The following is a 21,471-nucleotide window of genomic DNA, read 5'->3' as shown; positions in this document are numbered from 1 at the left end:
TTGGATAAACTGTCAGCCCTTGAAGACAAGAAAGGGTCTTTTGTCCAGGAGGGGAGGGGGGAGACCTGTTACACTACCGTAGGATCGCTGGATCTGATCCAATAAAAACGTAGCTTGGCATGGGGGGGGAAGTGGTCGGGGTGCCTAATGAAGGATCTTTTACTTCAAGACTTAAGTGTGTTTGATTTATTTATTAGAATGTAAGGCTGACATCCTATTGCACGGTCAGATTCTGTGGCAAAGTCCTTCTTAAGAATATTGTCCTCTGACAAAGAGGACTTTGTATGGAGCGAGCAGAGAATTGCTGCGACTGGGAACGAGCTATCCTACAGCCAAGGAAGTTAGCCTGAAACAGGCATGTGCTTTTCCTGGCCTCGCCGAGCTGCTTGTGGAGGCTTTTCCAGTTTGCTTATCCTCTGGCCACTTAATTTTAAGTGACACGAGTCTTGCTGGCCTACATCCGATACTTCAGCCTATCAAAGCTGCCAAGGAACATTTAGGGATCATGGAGAGGAATACAGGCCCCTTCGGAATCCGGGCGGGAAGCACAGCTTTTAGGGGAAATAAGCTTTTTAGGTGTTGATCTAGGGTCTGCTGCTTTGGGGTTGGTTCTGGGCAAGTATGAATCCCCTTCCACACATGCAGGATAATGCACTTTCAATCCACTTTCACAATTGTTTGCAAGTGGGTTTTGCTTTTCCGCACAGTATAATCCAGCTGCAAAGTGCATTGAAAGTGGAATGAAAGCACATTATTCTGCAAGTGCGGAAAGCAGAGGCGTAGCTCCAAGGGGACGAGGTGTGTGCAATGCACCGGGCGCGCACCCCTGTGGGGGTGTGGCAAGGGCATGGTGGGGGCGTTTTAGAGTGCGACAGGGCGGAGGATGCACCAGTGGACCTGGTGCTTTCCCCCCTTGATACGCCTCTGGCGAAAAGGGCCTGAGAGGAATCCTAAGTGTGTCTAAAAAGAAAACTCTTTTGGAGGCATGGTACATTCCCAAATGGGGGTGTACCATGCCTCTCTGTTTATCACGTCTCTGACACACCATGAAGACCAAGGTTGAACTCTTTGTTAATCTAAATGGGGTGTGGCACTATCTCAATAATATTCTCTTTTATACCTATATTTATTAATAACATTCAATTCTGTTCTGTTCTTTTGTAACTACGCATTTCCTGCTTATTGAATCCTTTTTGTAAGGAATTCCAATCACTGCTTCCGTTTATAATTTAATGCAAAGTGCCGGCTTCTTCTCGACCTCAAGTGTTTTCATTGTTCCTGTTCACTAGAGAGGCACGGCAGAAACTGGTGCGTCAAACTGTGATTTCAAATTGTGCAAGATCAGAACAGAACTGTGGTATCTGAAATTTGGGGAGAAAACCCACGGAAACCAAATCAACATCTTCAGATGATCTAATATTTTGAGCGAACACAAGGCAATTGTTTCTTGTCCCTTACTCGGCATGAATCATCCTTTTGTTAACCTCTGTCATATCCTTACCCTCTTGGTCATAACTTTTTATTCAGCTAAAAAAAACGATATTAGGAGAGGCACACTGATCCCTTAGACTAGTCTATGAGAACCTACCAAATCTTTTTCCAGCTTCTGTAGCAGTCTGAAGGTTCACAGAGGCAAAAACGAGAGCTCAAAAGTCCAGCTTCAGTTGCTGCAGCCGCTACCCCATCGCTTCCCCAGTTTTTTCCTCCAGATGGGTAACAGGTCAGAACTGCTGGAGGAGGAGAATAAGAAGAGGAGGAGGATGTATACCCCACCTTTCTCTCCTGTAAGGAGACTCAAGGTGGCTTACAAGCTCCTTTCCCTTCCTCTCCCCACAACAGACACCTTGTGAGGCAGATGGAGCTGAGAGAGTTCGGAGAGAACTGTGACTGGCCCAAGATCGCCCAGCAGGACTGTAGGAGTGGGGAAACAAATTGGTTTGCCAGATAAGGGTCTGCTACTCGCATGGAGGAGTGGGAATCAAACTAAGGCTCATTCCGCACATGCAGAATAATGCACTTTCAAACTGCTTTCAATGCTCTTTGAAGCTGTGCGGAATGGCAAAATCCACTTGCAAACAGTTGTGAAAGTGGTTTGAAAACGCATTATTTTGCGTGTGCGGAAGGGGCCTTAGGCTATAAAGATTACAGCAAGATACTGTCTTCCCCTTGAGCACTGAGTATAAAGAGATATTTACAGCATTGGGTATAAATGTGATCGAGCTTCTACTGTCAATGTATGTAGAGTTTGCCTTGTTCACACCTTCTCAAAAGCCACAGATGAGGGCATTGAAAGCAAAAAAAGAGTCTTATTAAACTACCAAGTGTAGGGAAAGGGTGAAGAGACAAAAGGAAAGAAAGAACGAAAGAAAGAAAGGAGAACGAAAGAAAGAAAGAAAGAAAGAAAGAAAGAAAGAAAGAAAGAAAGAAAGAAAGAAAGAAAGAAAGAAAGAAAGAAAGAAAGAAAGAAAGAAAGAAAGAAAGAAAGAAAGAAAGAAAGGTCACAAGGTCCGTTTTTCTTCCCCCAAGTATGACATTTTCTTTTTCTTTTATTTTGGTTCTCAGCATAGCTTCCTGCCCAAACTTCAGTATACCCACAACTAATAGCATCACAGGGAGGGTGTGCCATTCCTTCCCGCCCACCCATATCAGCAGATTTCAAAACACAAAATCCTCTGCTTCAAATGTGTAAAGTTGTGGTCAGCTGCGTAGTTTGCTGCAAACCTTTACCCTCCGTGAACTCCTGTAGTTTTGTGATAACCTGTTGAAAGAAGAAGGCCCACACAGTGTTTTGGAGGAACGTTTCTTGCACTGGTGATGTTTGCTAATGTCAGGTTGTAAAACCCAGGTATGAGGACCGCTTTTGTAGATGGCAGAAAGACCAGAAGAGGTCTGCAGGACCAGAATAAAGGTCAACTGTGTCAAGCATCCTGTTTCCCACAGAAGCAAATGCGTAGGGTGTGAAGGCTAAAACCTCCCCCATTGCTGCTTCAGTATTCAGAGGTAGACTGCACTTGGTCTTAGAGCTTCCTTTTAAACATCATGTTTGATAGTCATTAGTGGGTCTCTCCTCCATGGATTTGTCTTAGTCCTTCTGTTAAAAGTCACCCAATGCTTGGGCTACACCTTTTATCAGCGTTTAATTACACATTGTGTGAAGAAGCATCAACCAAGAATCAGCCGAACATGTCTTAACCCTATGGAGATACAAATGCTTTGAACTGTTTTAAGAGTCTTCTGTAGTGATCCAGACAACTTCAGATCTCATAGAAAGCTGACAAAATCACTTAAAGACCCCAAGAAATGAGAATTGCTGAGATTGATGGGTGAACTAGTCTCTCAAGTGGGCATCATGTATCCCTGTATTTTAAACAGTTCTGTTCTTATGGACAAAGGGTTTTGGCATACCAGTGATTCATGTACCATGTCTCTGGGCACTGGTTTATGCATTACTTGGGCCCCTTCTGCTCGTGCAAAATAATGCACTTTCAATCCACTTTCAATGCACTTTGCAGCTGTGTGTAATAGCAAAATCCACTTGCAAACAATTGTGAAAGTGGATTGAAAGTGCATTATTCTGCATGTGCGGAAGGGGCCTTGGTGGCATTGCTAACTATGGTGTATATTTTTGAGTGTTATTTAACTCCCAAGTGCTTGTGACTGCTCTGGTTTGTTCCAGACTGAGGTTAAACTTTGCAATTACATATTTATTTCATTTGGCTTGGGTGGTATTTTTGTATATGGTTTGTTCACTATAGCTGCCATGGTCCCTGCTGAACATGCATTTGTCTAGTCCTCTATCTAAGCCAGTGTTCTGTAGCTGTGGCAGCAAATTCTACAAATTGATCCCATACATTAACTGAACTCAAATGGTTAAAAGAACCCAGTGCAAAAAATAGAATGGAGTGAAGTGAAATGATCAAAGCAACGTGCAAAGGGGGGAAATAAGGCAGGCAGCGAGGCTGAGCAGTGGTGAAAACGGCAAAGGGAAAAAATGCTGAGGCCCACCAGCAAGGCATTGTGTTAATCCTTTGGTTGCAGAAGATTCTCTACTCTAGTCAGCTTCTCACTTGCACAAGTACAGGCCCCCTTCCGCACATGCAGAATAATGCACTTTCAATCCACTTCCAATGCACTTTGCAGCTGGATTTTATCCGTGCGGAATAGCAAAATCCCCTTGCAAATTGAAAGTGCACTAGTCTGCCTGTGCAGAAGGGGCCACAGCTCTTTCCCTTCCCTTCTATTGCATGCAGAATCTCTGTTCTGTGTTCTGGCCCAAAGTTTTGAAAGTGCTGAGATAACCCTAATGAAAAAAAAAATTTTAAAATAAGAATTGGGGCATTGAAGGCAGAACGGGGGGGGGGGGGGGACAGTTTCCTGCCCCTCAGGACCAACAAACGCATTGTTCTGAAACAGCGCCTGCATTAAAGCGACTTAAGAAAACCCACCTCTTTCTCACTGTTGCCAAATAAAATTAGCACATCAGCCAAGCTGTCAAAGGCAATCTTCTCGGGGAGAGGAAGTTTAATGCATCTACAAAGTGGTGTTGTAGTCACCAGGCGCTTGGGCACCGATGCTCATGGCTGGTACGTTTCTTCGTGCACCCAGAGAGTCCATTAGCAAAACTGATGACAGATTCTCCTGGCAATCTGACTAAACGACTCACCAGAGAGAGCTCCCAAATTAGAGAAGCAGGAAACCTCAAAAAACAACCCGAAAGGCCCTGCAAATTCTGACTAAAAAATTTCCTCTGTTAACTTTGGCTTTTGCTAATTCGGAGCTTCTGATGTCAAGTCTTTGGGCTAAGATCCGGAGTGCTACTTGATGGAACAGACCAAAGTGGCGAGTGGGAAGGCTGGAATTGAATCTGGTGCTTGGTGGTTCTGTAATGGGCTGGTCCCAATACCTCTGACCCAAAGGAACTGGAAAATAATATACAGAGATCAGTAATAAGCAGAAAGGGGGGAAAATCCAGATCCTTTGATGCGTATATAGTTCATGTGAACATCTCAAAACTGTAATGGTTCATCTAAGGCCCCTTCCGCACATGCAGAATAATGCACTTTCAATCCACTTACAATGTACGTTGAAGTTGGATTTTACTGTGCAGAATAGCAAAATCCACTTTAAAACATATGTTAAAATGGGTGGATTCCACTCAACACATGCAAATCACACTTGCTAATTTACACTTGTTAAATGGATCTTTCTCCCACCCTGGACATTTCACGGGTATATATGCTCCACTTGTTTTACTACCATCAGATCCTCTGAAGATGCCAGCCACAGATGCAGGCAAAACGTCAGGAGAAAATGCTACTGACAATGTCATACAGACCGGAAACCCCACAACACCCTAGTGATTCTGGACGCGAAAGCCTTCGATAATACATTTTGAAACAGCTGTGAAAGTGGACTGAATGTGCATTATTCGGCCTGTGCAGAAGGGTCCTTTGTATCCCAAATGCATGATTGGTCAGGGTGAGATGCTGGAGAAGTCCGCTTTTCCTATTGCATGAAACAGGTTATGAGAAGAGGTGTGTAGGGCGGACACCCTTTTTCATGAGTGGGGAAAAGACATTGAAGAGGTAGAGGCTAGCCACGAGAGAAGAGATTTGGAACAGAAGTGGGGGACAGACTAAATTTCTGATGTGGAAAATTACCTAGTAGCCTAGAAGATTTTTTTTTCTGTTCAGTTAACTCTTTTACAAAGGATATCAGGTTTAGAAGCCGTTCTCACAGTGGTAGTTTTCATCCCCCACCAAGAGGGGACATCACAGTGCTGTTTACACCAGAGGTGTTTAAAAGGAAATGGACAAAAGACCTCAAAGGGATATGGGCAATTTGGTTCTCTGTTGTTGATAGACTTTTCCACCTCCCTGCGCACTATCACTGAACAATAACTCCCAAGCTTTGAATTGAACCTGGAATTAGTCAGTGCCTGGTTAGGGTTGCACGATGCTCTCTCGCTTCCACAGTTCCCAGTTGATAGCTAGACACCCACATTTTGTGCTTCATTAAAGCTTCCAAATCATATTAAAGGGCATTGCATGTATTACAGTAATCACAACAGGAAATTACCCACGGCTTAAGAGAGACGTTTGCATCTGCGAGGGTTTGGGTGTGAAAATGTTCAATACCTGCCTATAGATCTTCTCGCAACGGTGTCACCTTTCCTGTGAGAAGAAAGTCGAAGGTGGCAATCTCTTGCTTTGAGAAGAATTTTGAAAAGAAACAAAAATCTTTATTTAAAGGTCATTGTCTTCTCTTTCTCTCTTTTCACTGTCTTCCACACACCCAGTCACACGCGTGTGGGTGTTTTAAGTATTTCTGAGAATTGCAGAATTTGGTCACTCTTGCAGCATTTTTATGATCTTCAAATCCATGGCACCCTTCCTTGACCCCCCCCCCCCCCAGGCTCTCCCCAAATCTCCAAGAATTTCTCTACCTGGAGTCAGCAACCCTAGAAATAAATATGTTAATATTTCTTTACATATTTTAAATTTAGCTCGGCAGTTTCCAGAAAGGGTTGTTTGGAAGTTTGTTTTTTTGTTAGCAAATAGCTCTGAATGAAGGTACAGAAGTGTCCTTTGAACTGAATGGCTGGAGTGTTTGCTGGACATCTCTTTCTTTTTTTAAAAAATCTTTATTGGGCTTTAAAAAAAACCTTGGAATGTCATTAACTTCCATTGCAATCATTTTCCTTAATTGTTATATAATAATATTCTGGCCTTCTTTTGCAGATTGGTGAAGACCTGGGCACTGAAAAATTCTGTGTTGATGCCAGTCAGACAGGAAATGGAAACGGGAACTGGTTGAAGTACATCCGAATGGCGTGCTCCAGTGAAGAGCAAAATCTCGCAGCATGTCATATAAATGACCAGGTACGGTCTGGTTCTATTTGAAATCTCTCTGCCCTGTCTCAGCCTATTTCTCCACAAGTGAATTCAATTTTATTAATGCATTTTGGTCTGCTGACCCTCCAGGGGAGTTGATTGGCCACTGATGATAAAGGAGGCTGTACTAGATGAACCACTGGTCATATAGCAAGAGGACTCTTGTATGTTGTTTTCCAAAATGCATGGAATATCTGATAAGATAGCTTATTAGGTGGGTTTCAAGGACCACCCTCTTCTAAATATGTCTACTTATCATCTGTAATTCCCAATACTCCCACAGCAAAGGCCAGGAGATTTCGTAGGAGGTTTGGGAAGGATGTGACGTCACTTCCTGATGACTCTCTAGGCTGCCTCCCCTAGCCTCTGTAGCCCTTACTATAGAGACTAGGGAAAAGTTCATTATTGTTGGGAACCATTTTTTAACCCACTTCTAAGTTCCTTGAGGGCAGGAAATTGGTTACACGGGGGTTAAATTTTATGCCAAGAATATGTGACAGGGCCCTTTTGGTTGTGACTCTGTTTTTGCGGAATATCATCCACTAGCAGATCATCACTGCTCACTGCCTTGTTATTTGAGAAAGCTTTTGAAACAGGCCTGAGGTGGCTTAGGAAAGATTTTAATTCTTTCTCCTGAAGTATTTTTAAATGGCTATTGTCATGTAATTGTGCTGTATTTTTTAATTAAATACAAAATATAAGGATTAACAAAAGTTAAAAAAAACAAAGCAAAATTCTCTGAAATCTCCCCCTTTCCTTTTGAGTTCAAATAATGAAGATATAGTTAAAAGAACAGATAGCTTTCTGTTGCTGTTTTGTTTTTTAATTAAGAAGGTACACCATATCGTTGTTAGCTGCTTTAAACAGTTTCCTGAGAATCCAGATAGAAGTATTTTCAAATGCATATGCAAATGCATTTTCTATCTGAAATACAGAATCTCAAATGCTCAATCCCAGATTAAACCACAGTAGAAGATGCTCTTCCCTTTTTTTTTTCAGCTTTCTCGAAGCTAATGCAAATATTTGAGCTGTTCCACAAGACTAGGAAGAGCTGGATCAGTTATTTTGGTTGGTGTTTCTCCTCCTTTCCATTAAACAGTGCTCAATAAATAAATAACCCAGGAAGCGCTTGTGGGTGTTTTTATGAGTGCCAAAAAAAGTCAATCTGAAAGGTATCATTTTGAAAACCCCAGGAAGCCTTCCATTAAACCTGACACTGATATAACAAAATCTCCCTTGATATGTATTGTCAAAGGCTTTCACGGCCGGATTCAACTGGTTGTGGTGCGTTTTCCGGGCTGCGTGGCCGTGGTCTGGTGGATTTTGTTCCTGACGTTTCACCTGCATCTGTGGCTGGCATCTTCAGAGGTGTATCACAGAGGGAAGTGGGTTACACTTTACACTACACACTTCTCTCTGTGATACACTGCACACTTCTCTCTGTGATACACCTCTGAAAATGCCAGCCACAGATGCAAGCGAAATGTTAGGAACAAGATCCACCAGACCACAGCCACATAGCCCAGAAAACCCACATCTCCCTTGATAGTTGTCAATCCAGATATTTTTTTTAAAAAAAAAGAAAGTAGTGTGCCAGTTAAAGCACAAAACGAAATTTGTATTTAATGAGGGGGATCGTATTATTTATCACCTATAACATGCATCAATGGCCTTTTTTGCATGTAAAAATCATCCTCACTCACATTCCTACCACCACAAGAATCAGTTTAAAACACGACCTGATGGTTTGAACAGCCTTTTCAACCAAAGAAGAACCTTTAGCAGAATTGCAAAAAAATCCTACTAAACGAAAAGTTTGACAAAATGACGGCAAGAGTTAGCAGGTCAATCATTTCATAATAAAGGGCAGGAACAATGAACACGACTCTGTTAACACCCATTTCATTCATTGGAGCCAAAACTGTTATTTTTATTTTGCACTCAAAATGCTGACGTATTTCTAGACATTATTTTGAGATGGCTTTAGGGATGTTTTCAGATTTCTCAGCACAGCTGTTTTGACTCCCTGTTTTAATTTTGCTTTCCCCTTGTCTGAAGTGAATCTGTGATTTCCCCATTTGATGTATACACTTCGCCATTCTGCAACGGAAAAATCGGCACGGTAAATTCATTCTGTGTTGCTGTGCGTTTCGCCGAGTTCTTCTAGCAGCTGGGTCATTCATGCTTCACCTCTTCCTCCGATGGGTACCTGAGACTAGGGGTGCGACGTGCTCCCTCTTCCCCGGCCGCTGGTGGGGAGCAGGAGGGGAGAATTGCCAGCTCAAGGTTGGGAAACTCCTGGAAATTTCAGGATGAAGCCTGGAGGACACAGGGTTTGGGGAGGCTATAATGTCACAGAGGAGCCTTCCAAAGCAGCTATTTTCTCCAGGGGGACTGATCTCTGTATTCTATAATTCTGAGAGATCCCTAGTCCCCACCCCGAGGCTGGAATCCCTATCCAGGACTCTAGCAGGGGAGAAAGCTAGGGAGAAAGCTCAAGGACCAGGAATGGGGACAGTACCATCTTAAGGAGAGTTAGACCCTTCTAGCTTTATTTGGGATTCTACGCTATCTATTCCCAAACTCCTAAACAGCAGCTATCAATACTGAAGTCAGGATTTTTTCTTTCTTTCAGTGTTTGCCTATAAATTCAATGCGGTCAGCAACCCCAAATTAATTCTGCAGCTCACAAGAACCTGCTCAAACTGTCCAGGTTTGCACAGAACTAGTGAATGCAGGAAATTATTTTGCTCTCATAGTTCTAAACCTTCAAGTGACATGGAGGCAGACTTTCTCCCCTGCTTTGTTTGCATGTTGCAGCCGGAATCGTCTCCTCTGTGGGCAAAATTAATCTGCCCAGCTCCTTCATATCTCCTTGAGGTCTTTTAATTCAGCCAGAAGCTGAATCAGCTATAACCAGGATAAATGGTTTGTTCCTCTTTAAGGGAAAAAATGTTTTTTTAAAGGCATATAACATTTGTTAAACATCAGGTACATATTTGGAATCTGAATAGTTACTGTAGAAATTCTGTAGAAATTACTGTAGAAATTCACCTCTGACTGTATTCCTGGATTACCGGGTGCCCTGTTCAATTCGCTGTTACAAAATCATCCAGGAATACTGAACACCACGTCATTTTCCCCCCTCAGACATTTAATGAATAACCGGTCCTCCTTGCCAGATTCGACAGATGTCTTCCAAAGATAAACCCAGGAGCAACCGACATAGAACTATTAGATTAGACTCCAATAGCGCCTCTGAGACGAACAGGATTTTTGAGATTCGTGTTTTCTAGAGTCAAAGATTCCTTCATCAGATACTGGACTGGAATCTAGCTGTTCTACCCTCTGTCACAGAACTAAATTGTGATATTTTAATATTGCATTTATCACTAATGTGTATTATTATTATTAGTAGTACTAGTAGTAATAGCAGTAGTAATATTATTAATACCATAGTAATACTATACTATTAATACTGTAGTAATATTATTAATACTATAATTAATGATAATAATAAATGTTCCCTCACATATCTCATTATAAATAACTCTTTTGACTCTCCCATCCTGTGATGCCAGCCAATTCACCATACCCAAATCATTGCTTTAGATGCAGAGAGAACCATATTTATCATTAATAACGGTAAAGCTTTACTTAAAAAAAAAAAATCAACACCTCTGCCAAATTGACAGACCTTAGCAGTCGCCTTCTCACAGCTGCAGTGAGGCAATATTATTTGTGGCAAAGAACAAAGAGTCCTGTGGTCCTTAAAAATTTCCACACACTGAGTTGTGTGGCACATGCCCGCAGAGGCAAGAGGGCCTTGCTTCAGATTTGTGAAGTGGGCCCATTAGTTAATTCACAGATTGCTCGTGTTGTCTGCTTCTATTAGTTAATTCACAGATTGCTCGTGTAGTCTGTTTGCGGGGAAGCGCACAATGCTTTGTTTAAATAAATGGACTAGCTCTTGGGTAAGTTGGACTAGAATTTAATCTTCCGAGTTGCATGAGAAGTCTTCACGTTCTTAAAAAAAATCATGACTGAATTTAAACCCCATGCCACAATTTAGCCACAAACCCTTTCAGCAAACATTTCCCAAAATCGACAGAACGTCGTATCTGCAAAGACCTAGAACTGCTCTGTATTCTAATTATTAAACAAAAAGAACTCTTTCACGGTTAGATGCCTCCTGATCCCGGACACTGTGTTAAAGAAAGGTGTAGTTTTCCCCCCTCCTCCCTAAATACAAATACAGTGTTTTTTTCAGCCTGTTTGAAACTCAGGACTGCTGGCATCCATAACCCAAACTTCCTTTTCCTTCAACTTGCAACGGGGCCGCAATCTCTCTTGACATTCTTCATGTTAGAGAGGCCGGGTTGATAAAAGCTGTGGGTGTGTCTGAGAGATGAAGTTTTAGGTAATCGGGGACGGGTTGAGCACAGGAGAGCTTCTGCAAGAATATTTTAGATTGGTGCCCTTGCAAAGACAGCAGTAGGCCCCTCTCCCCTTTTCCCTCTGGGCTAGAATACCTGCCACCACCTCCTAATCCCATAGAGAATGGTTTTTGTGGTCCAATCTCTTGGTTCTGGAATAACACACTGGGACAATCTACATTTAACCTGGGTTTCTCCAGTGGGAAATCTTGCACGACAAAAACAGGTCAGATTTTTTTATTGCTTCATCCGCTTTAATTTTGTTTTCCCTTTCTTTTCTTCTGTCTCCCTCTCCCCTGACCCTTCGTGCATGTCTAGCCATCTGCATACTGCAGGGGTCTTTTTAAAGCTCTGATTTGCAGCGGGATATGGTCTCAGGATGGGGTGTAGCGGGGGCTGTGAAAGGCATCCTTCTCCATAGCTGATCACACAGAACAAGGCAAGCCAATTGAGGGTCGGATCCAAAGAAACCAACAAACTCACTCCCTACCAATATAAAAAAATTTTGTTTGTTTATTTATTTATTTATTTATTTATTTATTTATTTATTTATTTATTTATTTATTTATTTATTTAATATACCGCCCCATCCCCGAAGAGCTCTGTATGTTAATGTATGTTTTTGAGCATCAGTCTGTTTTTCTTCCTACTCTACTTCTGAAAAGTCTCAGAACTGCTTCCAGACAGGGTAGAGATTGAGAATTATGTTACCTTAGGGTGGGAGGGAATCAAAAGTCCACCTCAAATAACTCTTTGAATTTCATCTAAAATAAAATAAGTTCATTGCACCATCCCTGTCCAAATAATGGAGTGAGCAATGCAGAATTCCTCTTTACTGTCTGTAATCTTTAAGAAGCTGACGAACATCCTTAGAACTCTGCGCCGTCTCATAAAATATTACAAACTTCGGCTGAGGAGAGATGCCGTTTGCATTTAAAAATATGTATTTGTGTTTCTCTCTTTTTGTATGAGGATTTGAAATTTATTTCTGTGCACTCGGTTTGTTTGTGCGTGTGTTTTAAAGGAAGCATTTCTGTGGGTTGCTTCATTCCGGGATTTTGAATTTTTTGAGACAGGACAGCTTTCTTAACTAGTTGCCTTAAAGGTATATTTTAAGAGATGGTCTGGAAGCCAGGACGAAATGAACTGAAAAGCGGGTGGGTGGAACTGTTGAGGTTGATCCTTATGTGGGGGTCTCTTGTTGACAAATTTTATTTTAATTGGTGAAGGCTGCCCTCTTGTGGGCGAGCTGAAAAGATGAGAATGCAGAAGCATCAAAAATGAGCTGATAGTCAATAATTTTGTTTCTTTCATTTTTATTGCGGATTTTGCTAACAGTGTCTGTCCTGTGCTTTTTTTCAGTAGAATAGCAATGCAATTTTGTAGACTATTAAAGTTATGCTGTACAGTTCTTATACATGTCATATATATCATTCATATGTTTTTAATATGTATTAAGCCGATCAGCTTCAGCCTCGTAATTGCCTGAAGCTTTGTTTATCATAGTCAGTGATATTACCAAATTTAATGACAATTTTGAGGATATTCAAAAGTTCACCTTTCTTTTAATGTTCTCAATACTTGGGATGAAGCCCTCACATTAATGGAATAATATTGCAAATAAAAGCAACACCAGTATTCACATTTATCACAGATATATAATGTAACAAACAACGTGTAATGCAAAAACAGCACACCACTAACATGCCCTCGAACAAAACAAACAAATACGAGGAACTGTACCAAAAGCCACTGCAAGCCCAAAGGAGAGCCATAATGCTCGCCAGGTTTAACGTTATGCCTTCTGCCTTGTTACATGGCAGATTTAATAAGCAAGAAAAGGCTAAAAGATTGTGCCCATGTAACGATGGCTCAGTTGAATCTCTGGCCCACCAATTACTTCACTGTCTCAGATTCAAGGAAATCAGATCCAAGTATGTGAATCTCACTCCTTTACATTTACCCGATCTCCCCGATTTAATTAGATTACACTACTTGTTGGACAAGTTGTATGATAGTGGCAGACTTTCTCTTGGAAATTACTAAACGCCAGTAGATTTCCTTCGACCTAACATATATTTTGTATTGTATATGCTTTTTAATCTGTTTTTTTTTAATTATTGTTGTACTGCTGTCTATGCCAATAAAGGCTTGCTTCTTCTTCCACTGCAAGCCAAACAGTGGCCTTCCCAGCCATACACATAGCTGAAAAGATATGGAACGGGAGGTTTTCTCACTCCATTCAAAGCACAAACCTTGTCTAAACGGTATAATGTAGAATTGAAACATGGCTGTGCTTCATTGCGCAATAGTGTATTGTTTTGACCACAAGGTTAGCATTTCTGTTATTTATTTCCTGGTTCGCTATTTTTTTATTTTATTTTGGGGGAGCTGGCATGTTTCAAACCTGCTGACCCTCTGGGATGCTGATGTGCAACAGTGAACACACTCCCACATCAGTCGTGGAGAATGGTGAATGGTCACGGGAGTTTTGACTGAACGCAACACAGAACTTCAAAGCAGTACAGAGCATGAAAGCAATATGGACCTTCTCCAGGGGTCTTTCCTCATTCATTTCACAGGTGGAGACATTCCAAACTCACACTTTGCCCTGAAGTGAATGAGGGAAACCCTGCATGGGTAGGAGCTGTGAGGTCATTGGAGCCATACCCTGTTCACATTCAAAGGTCACTAGTCCAAGGCCTCTTGGAAGTAAAGCTGGAAAGAATTTGGGAAAGCAAAAAGAACGAGGAAGAGTCTAGAATTCACCCACAAGGGTGGCAAATTAACTTCAGTGTTCAGCTCTGCATGCGCAACGTGGTGTAGTGGTTAAGAGTAGGTTGATTCTAATCTGGAGAACTGGGTTTGATTCCCCACTTCTCCACCTGAGTGAAAGAGGCTTATCTGGTGAACCAGATCTGGTTTCCACACTCCTACATTCCTGCTGGGTGACCTTGGGCTAGTCACAGTTCTCTCAGAACTCTCTGAGCCCCACCTACCTCACAGGGTGTCTGTTGTGGGAAGAGGAAGGGAAAGGAGCTTGTAAGCCACCTTGAGTCTCCTTACAGAAGAGAAAAATGGGATATAAATCCAAACTCTTCTCCTTCAATGTATGGAACATTTCCTGTGGTCTTCCATGGTAGGCATGGGAGCTGTGAAGTGCTTCATATCTTAAGACTCATGAGGGCTTCATGACATCTTACAGAGTGGTTTTTCAAGAGAAGTTTGGCCACAGATCTACAGTATTTCATGTCCTGAATGGCCAATAGGGTTGCCAGCTTCTGGAGGTTTTGGGGGTGGAGCTTGACATAGGTGGGATTTGGGGAGGGGAGGGACTTCAATGGGGTATAATGCCATATAGCCCACCTTCCTTAGTGTCTGTATTCTCCAGGTGAATTGATCTCTGTCACCTGGAGATCAGGTGTAATCCCAGGATATCTCCAGCTAGTACCCTAATGGCTAGCAGTATAACATGGGATTTGGATTGGAGGATCCATTGACCTCCAGACTTGTATTGGAGGGGGGTGGTCTTTTCCAAGGACAGGCACCAGACCCAGAAAATCCACTGAACTTGTGACTCTTTGCTACATCAAAGTGATATTGTGAATAAGCCAAAAAGGAGATGAGCTTTGGTACCTATTGATGTTTTTCTTATAGGAATATCAGGCAATAATGGAGTAAGAACACTAGGAAGACGGAATAATCACCTGTAGGGATGAATGAATGGTTTCCCTTTTTATTTCTCTCCATTTCTGTGTTACTCAGGGGGTTTAGTTTTCTCCTTCTAGCTGGTGGTTTAGTGGATTTGTTAGCATATACCGTATGGATTTAATATGCACTTTAAGTACTATTTATACATGCAGTGTGTATATGTATAAAATATATGTAATGCTGATTTACAGATGCACAGGTTAATGAGTATGCATGGAAAGTTCAGAATGCGGTGCAGGAAAAGAAAGAATCGCAGATTTGATCTGCATGACGCGGTGGCAAAATGGAAATGGGTTTTTCGATTTGAAGCAACAGGCGCAAGAAATTAAAAAATCATCCCTGGCTGTCAAGAGTAGTGACCAAGAGTCTGGCATCAGCATTCCCTGTTTGCCAGATCAGTTCAAATAACTCGAAACCAAACACAAATGGTTCTGTAGTTTTAATGTGTTTTTTCCCCTCTTTTCTTTCTTTTTGTCACTGTCTAGATTTATTATAAAGTTATTAAAGAAATAGAACCAGGAGAAGAGCTGCTGATGTACATGAAAGAAAGCACTTATGCTGCTGGGAACATGCCACCTAGTTTGGAAGGTGAGAATTGCCCCCCCGCCACCAGACGCTTCCCTTTAAGACATGACCCCTCCATGTACCTCCTGCAAGCACATTTTCTCCTCTGTACTCATGTGATTGTTCCATACACTAAGAGCGTTTCCCCACTTACTCATAGCCCCCTATGCCGTGTGCTACTCTCAGCGTGTGTCATTTCTGGCGGGGTCATCTAAAGGCGCCGTTTTCAAGAGCGCCAGGAATGACGCGCGCTGAGGAGGTGTGACAGCGGCAGCGTCGGGGCGGCTGTGTTGTCGCTGCCCCTGTAGTGCGGAGTGCCGGGGGACCCCGCGCTACTTGGCTACAGTAGCACGGGGCAGAAGGTAAGTGGGAAAACGCCCATACTCTCCTTGAGGTTCAGGAAAAGTGTTGCCGTTACAAGTAGACAGTACTACACTAAATAGATGAATTATTGGTCAGTGTAGGGCAGCTTCATAGCTTCACATGGAGGCCCTTTCCGCACATGCAGAATAATGCTCTTTCAATCCACTTTCAATGCACTTGGCAGCTGGATTTTACTGTGCGGAATTGCAAAATCCACTTGCAAACAACTGTGAAAGTGCATTGAAAGTGCATTATTCTGCATATGTGGAAGAGGCTGGAGAGAGATTCTCTTTTTTAAAAATGTAATTTAATTCAATTTATTTTCTGCTCTCCCTGACCCAAGTTGGGCTCAGGATGGCGTACATTTTAAAACAATTTTACTGATACACAGTATTAATTTAAAGAACTATAATAAAAACACAGATCTCATAAAAGACGCAAGATGGCGAGCCACTTGGGCCTGTTAAAACCATCCGGCCCAGCTTGAACTGAAACCTTCATTAACTATTCGACCATGGGTGCAGTCAGAAAGGGATGACAACACGTTGGCTGTAATTGTTGTTTTTGGATGACAACACGTTGGCTGTAATTGTTGTTTTTGCTGTAGGGAGGCTGGCAAGTGACATCAGGATGCACGAATAACCTCAGCCAAAGTCTTGCTGGAACTTCTCCGTATTCCAGGCCCTGTGGAACTGGTTAACTCACACAGGGCCCTGGTGTCAGCTGCCAGACCCCTTCTGCACATGCAGAATAATGCACTTTCAATCCACTTCCACAATTGTTTGAAAGTGGATTTTGCTATTCCGCACAGTAAAATCCAGCTGCAAAGTGCAATGAAAGTGGATTGAAAGTGTACTATTCTACATGCGCAGAAGGGGCCTAAAACATGTGATTTCCATGCAAACAAAGGTCCCAGATTAAGTGCCAGCTAAAGCCATCTCGGGAAACAGGACCTGGGAAAGTCTTTGCACTCCCTGAGATGCAGGGGAGGTACAGAGTAGACACAAATCAATCTTGTGGGCTGATGTGGTTTGGTAGGTCGCAAGTCTCTTAGGCCCATATATATATTCAACAGTTGAATAACCATGCTGACCTGCAGCCATAACAAAACAGAATAAAATAAAGTAGTTTCCAACAATGTGCATTTCCAGTGTTTTAAATGTTCAGGTGAATCCAGGAAATTTTGGTGGTGTGCTGAGCTGACCCCATTTATAATTTTTTTAAATAAACCCAGAAAGCGTGCCTGACCCATTGCTGTCTGCATGGAAAATTAAGCTCCGTGGGTTGAAGCCTAACATTTCTGCCAGGGAAAGAGGACTGAAGGGCTCTTTTTGAATCCCAAAAATACTGCATCAGGGATATGGGACCCGCTGGGCCGAAAGCCACACCGGAAGGAAAATAGGGCAAAATGATGTGAAGAAAGCTGAGACGATTAAATCTAATGCATCAATCTGTACTTCTCCCAAAACATCTTTTCACCACTGCGGTTCCACCTACACACTTGCAAGAACACACATATTTTTGGAAATGTATAAGTGGGAAATGGTTCCGGAAGAGAAGGTGGGGGAACGGTTATAACTGCTCACCCCCCTTCCTACTGCCCACCGCCCAAACTGCTTTCCTTGTGTATGGGGTGATGAGTTATGCATATTTCAACTTACTGTCTATTTGCGCATACTTTGATCTTATGCATCACATCACAAAAGCGTCCCAGTCGCTTGTGATGGCAGAGTGTCATCTCTGCTCATGGTGTGAAAACATAAACATAAAACTGAAAACATAACCCTCCAACTTTACAGAATAACAGCGGCTCAGGCATTTCTGCAGCAGTACAAATCTTCCCTACGAGGAGGTGTTTGGTAAAGTGTGAAGTTTAGCCTGTACTGAGAAAGAAAGAAGTCCTGCACACTTTTAAACAGAAGTCCAGCAGCCACTGTCAAAGGCGTGCCATTTCTTTTGACTTGATTCAGCTTTTGTGACTCAAATCCCCATTTTCATTGCCGTGTCCTCTGCGCAGTCTCACGTGGGGATTGTGCATGCAAAGGCCACATGCATGCCTGCACGGAAGACACTCGATGCACAACAGTTACAGTAAAATGCAGTTTTGTTATCTCCCAATACTTAACTGTCTCATCAGCCATCTAAGAAAAAAATATTATATTTCTGAAATTATATGAGTGGGCCATGTTGTTGTAACAATTTAAAAAAATCACTGAACCTCTCTAGATGGGCTTGAGCCGGTCCTTCTCTTTGTCCACCAAACCTCCCTCACAGGGTTGTTGTGAGAATAAAATGGTGGAGGGGAAAACGATGAACATGACCTTAATCTCCTTCAGAGGAGCCTGGCATTTTTTTAAAGCGCTGAACTGAGGCCCCTTCCACACACGCAAAATAATGCATTTTCAAACCACTTTCACAACTGTTTGCAAGTGGATTTTGCCATTCCGCACAGCTTCAAAGAGCACTGAAAGCAGTTTGAAAGTGCATTATTCTGCATGTGCGGAATGAGCCTAAACTTTTGCGCAAGAAGGGCATTAAGGCTTAATAAAGAACAAGGGTGTTTTATAAAAATAAATGAGAAGAAATAACTGAAGAACAGAAAATAAAACGTTAATATCGTTTTTCTTTCTTCCATGTTCTCTGTAATTTTCTCTTCCTTCTCTTCCTGTCCTTTTTCTCTCTTTCTGTCTTTCTTCTCTTTCTTCCTCTCATATTCTTTTCTCTTTCCTAGCCATTTAACTGTTTTGTTTGCTACTAGGGTTGGTCAATACTAAAAAAATTCGGTAAAATTCGGATTTGGGTATTTTGGGGCATAAAATGATTTGTATGCCCGAATCCGAATCATAGCCGATTCGGATATGCCCGAAAATTCGGGTAAATCCGAAAAATTCGGGTCCGTTTTATTATTTTTTTGAATTTTTGGTGTTTTTACACATTTTGGCCTGCAGGGGGTGCAATTTTAAATCTAGCAGCACTAAACTTTCAGGATATCATCTGGAGACTGTCCTGATGATTCTCCCCAAGTTTGGTGCAGTTTGGTTCAGGGGGGGCAAAGTTATTGACCCTCAAAAGGGGTGCCCCATCCCCCATTGTTTCCAATGGAAGCTAACAGGAAATGCGGGCTACACTTTTGAAGGTCCATAACTTTGGACCCCCTGAACCAAACTTCACCAAACTTAGGGAGTATCATAGGGACAGTACTTGTATGATACCCTGAAATTCTGGTGACAGTAGCTCTAAAACTGCACCCCTCATAGTCACCCAAAAATTTCCCCAGATTCTGTTCTCTGTAGTGGCTGGCTGGCTCCATTGCAGCCAATGGGAAATTTCCTGTGGGAGGGGCTTTGTAGCCAGAGTGCACATTTCTCATGTAGTAAACCCACAAAACTTTCAGGGTGTCTTCAGGAGAGTCTCTTCACTGACACCATCCAGGTTTGGTGACACGTTGCTTCAAGGGGTTCAATGTTATGGGTAGGGTCCATCTCCCACTGCCCCCATAAAGCAAAGTTCCTCCAGAAGCCTGGATGAATTTGTCATCCAAAGACTTCTCCTGAAGATAGCCTAACATTTGTGTGACTGTACCTTGATAAATGTGCCCCACAACCCTCCACCAGAAATTCCCCATTGACAGCAATGCAGAAGTCACTGCAGAAAAAAAGGCAAGTCTTGGGCAAATTTGGGGTGAATTCAAAGTAGCATTTTTTAGACATATCAGCACCAAAATATCAGGGGTCATCATCAGGAGACTGTCACAGTGAAGCACCCCAAGCTTGATGCAGTTTGGTTTAGGGGCCAAAGTTATGGACCCTCAAAGATGGTAGCCTTACCATCTCCTTAGCTCTCATTGGAAACAATACGGGGATAGGGCCCCTTTGAGGGTCCCACTTAACTTTGGCCCCCCCTGAACCAAACTATGGCACCAAACTTGGGGGTGTCATCAGGACCAGTCTCCTGATGGCATACCCTGAGAATTCAGTGCCACTAACTTTAAAAATTCGGTTTTCATGTTTCACGCTCTCCTGCACATAGGAAGCCTGCTGGAGTGAGTGGCGGTGAAACCACGCCAAAACTCAGCATTTTTTAGAAGCTAGTGACGCAAACTTTCAGGGTATCATCGGGAGACTGTCCTGATGATACCCCCAAAGACAGATTCAATGCAGTCTGGATTCAGGGGAGCCAAAGTTATGGACTCTCAAAGATGTAGCCCCCCATCCCTATCAGCTACCACACTGGGAACAATGGGGGAGAGTGGCGCACCTTTAGAGCGGGCATTTCTAAAGCAAGCTGCACCAAACTTGGTGGGCAACATCGGGACAGTCACCTGATGATACCCTGATAATTTGGTGCGATACATCTCAAAATGTGTCCCCATGCAGGCACCCCCAGAAAATTTGCCCCAAGATTCTTTGTTCTAGCAGTGACTTAGCTGTATTGCTGTCAATGGGGGAGGTATTTCTGCAGTAAGAGGGCTGTGAGGTGCACATTTCTGAAGGTATGGTCACAAAACTTTCAAGGGAATTTATCTTCAGGGAGAGTCTCTAGAATGACACCATCCAGGTTTGGGGAATTTTTTTTAGCTTCAGGGGTTTTTTTTTTTTTTTTTACATTCTATGTGGGACCCAAAAAGGAATTTGAGGGGCCCATCTCCCACTGCCCCTGAAGTGAAGTTCCAGGCAAGCCTGGTTGAGGTGATTGTCATCCAGAGACTCTCCTGAAGATACCCTGAAGAAGACTTTTGTGGAGTTTACCATGAAAAATGTGCACTCCACAGCCCTCTATCAGAAATTCCCTATTGACAGCAATGCAGCTAAGTCACTGCAGAACAAAGAATCTTGTGCAAATTTCTGGGGGTGCCTGCAGGGGGGTGCATTTGTAGATGTATCGGTACCAATATTTCAGTGTATCATCAGGAGACTGTCCTGATGATACCCTCCAGACTGGTGCAGTTTGGTTCAGGGGGGCCAAAGTTATGGAAACTCAAAAGGGTAGCCCTAAAAACCTTAGTTCCCATTGGAAAGAATGGGAGATAGGGACACCCCTTTGGGGGGTCCATAACTTTGGCCCCCCTAAACCGAACTACACCAAACTTGGAGGGTATCATCAGGACAGTCTCCTGATGATACCCTGAAATTTTGGTGCTGATATGTTTAAAAATGCGCCCCCTGCAGGCCGAAACGTGAAAAAACCCAAAAAATAAAAACGCAATTCGGCTGGTGATCCGAATCCATGGTTAGGATTCGGACAGCTCAGATTCGGCCCCTGCTCGTCCGAATCCGTCCGAATCAGTGCAGATTCGGTAAAAAATTCGGATTTGGACTGTCCGAATCTCCAACCCTATTTGCTACTCATCCTTCTTCTTCCAACAGTTTCCTTCCTCTCTCCCTTCCCCTTAGAAAAATAAAAATCTGGTTAATTTTGAAGAGCAAACCACCAGTGGGGGAAATTCAATAGTGGGGAAGAAACAGTCAACTGTGACTTTGGACTCCTGATGATAGTTTGAGGAG

General features: G+C 42.7%; 1 protein-coding gene across 7 annotated transcripts in view; it reads left to right on the top strand.

The window, feature by feature from the left end:
- Positions 1-21,471, top strand: part of PRDM16 (PR/SET domain 16) — a 404,189-nt gene that overhangs the window by 334,488 nt on the left and 48,230 nt on the right. For all 7 annotated transcript variants that reach the window (XM_048518726.1, XM_048518723.1, XM_048518722.1 and 4 more), the window contains 2 exons: positions 6,741-6,881; positions 15,526-15,628. In XM_048518726.1, coding sequence (XP_048374683.1) covers positions 6,741-6,881; positions 15,526-15,628 — 244 coding nt within the window. The remainder of the gene's footprint in view (positions 1-6,740; positions 6,882-15,525; positions 15,629-21,471) is intronic.

The sequence above is a fragment of the Sphaerodactylus townsendi genome, linkage group LG16 (genome assembly GCF_021028975.2).
Source record: "Sphaerodactylus townsendi isolate TG3544 linkage group LG16, MPM_Stown_v2.3, whole genome shotgun sequence".
Taxonomy (NCBI): Eukaryota; Metazoa; Chordata; class Lepidosauria; order Squamata; family Sphaerodactylidae; genus Sphaerodactylus; species Sphaerodactylus townsendi.
The sequence above is the reverse complement of the archived record's forward strand: the minus strand, read 5'-3'. Positions and strand labels throughout refer to the sequence as shown.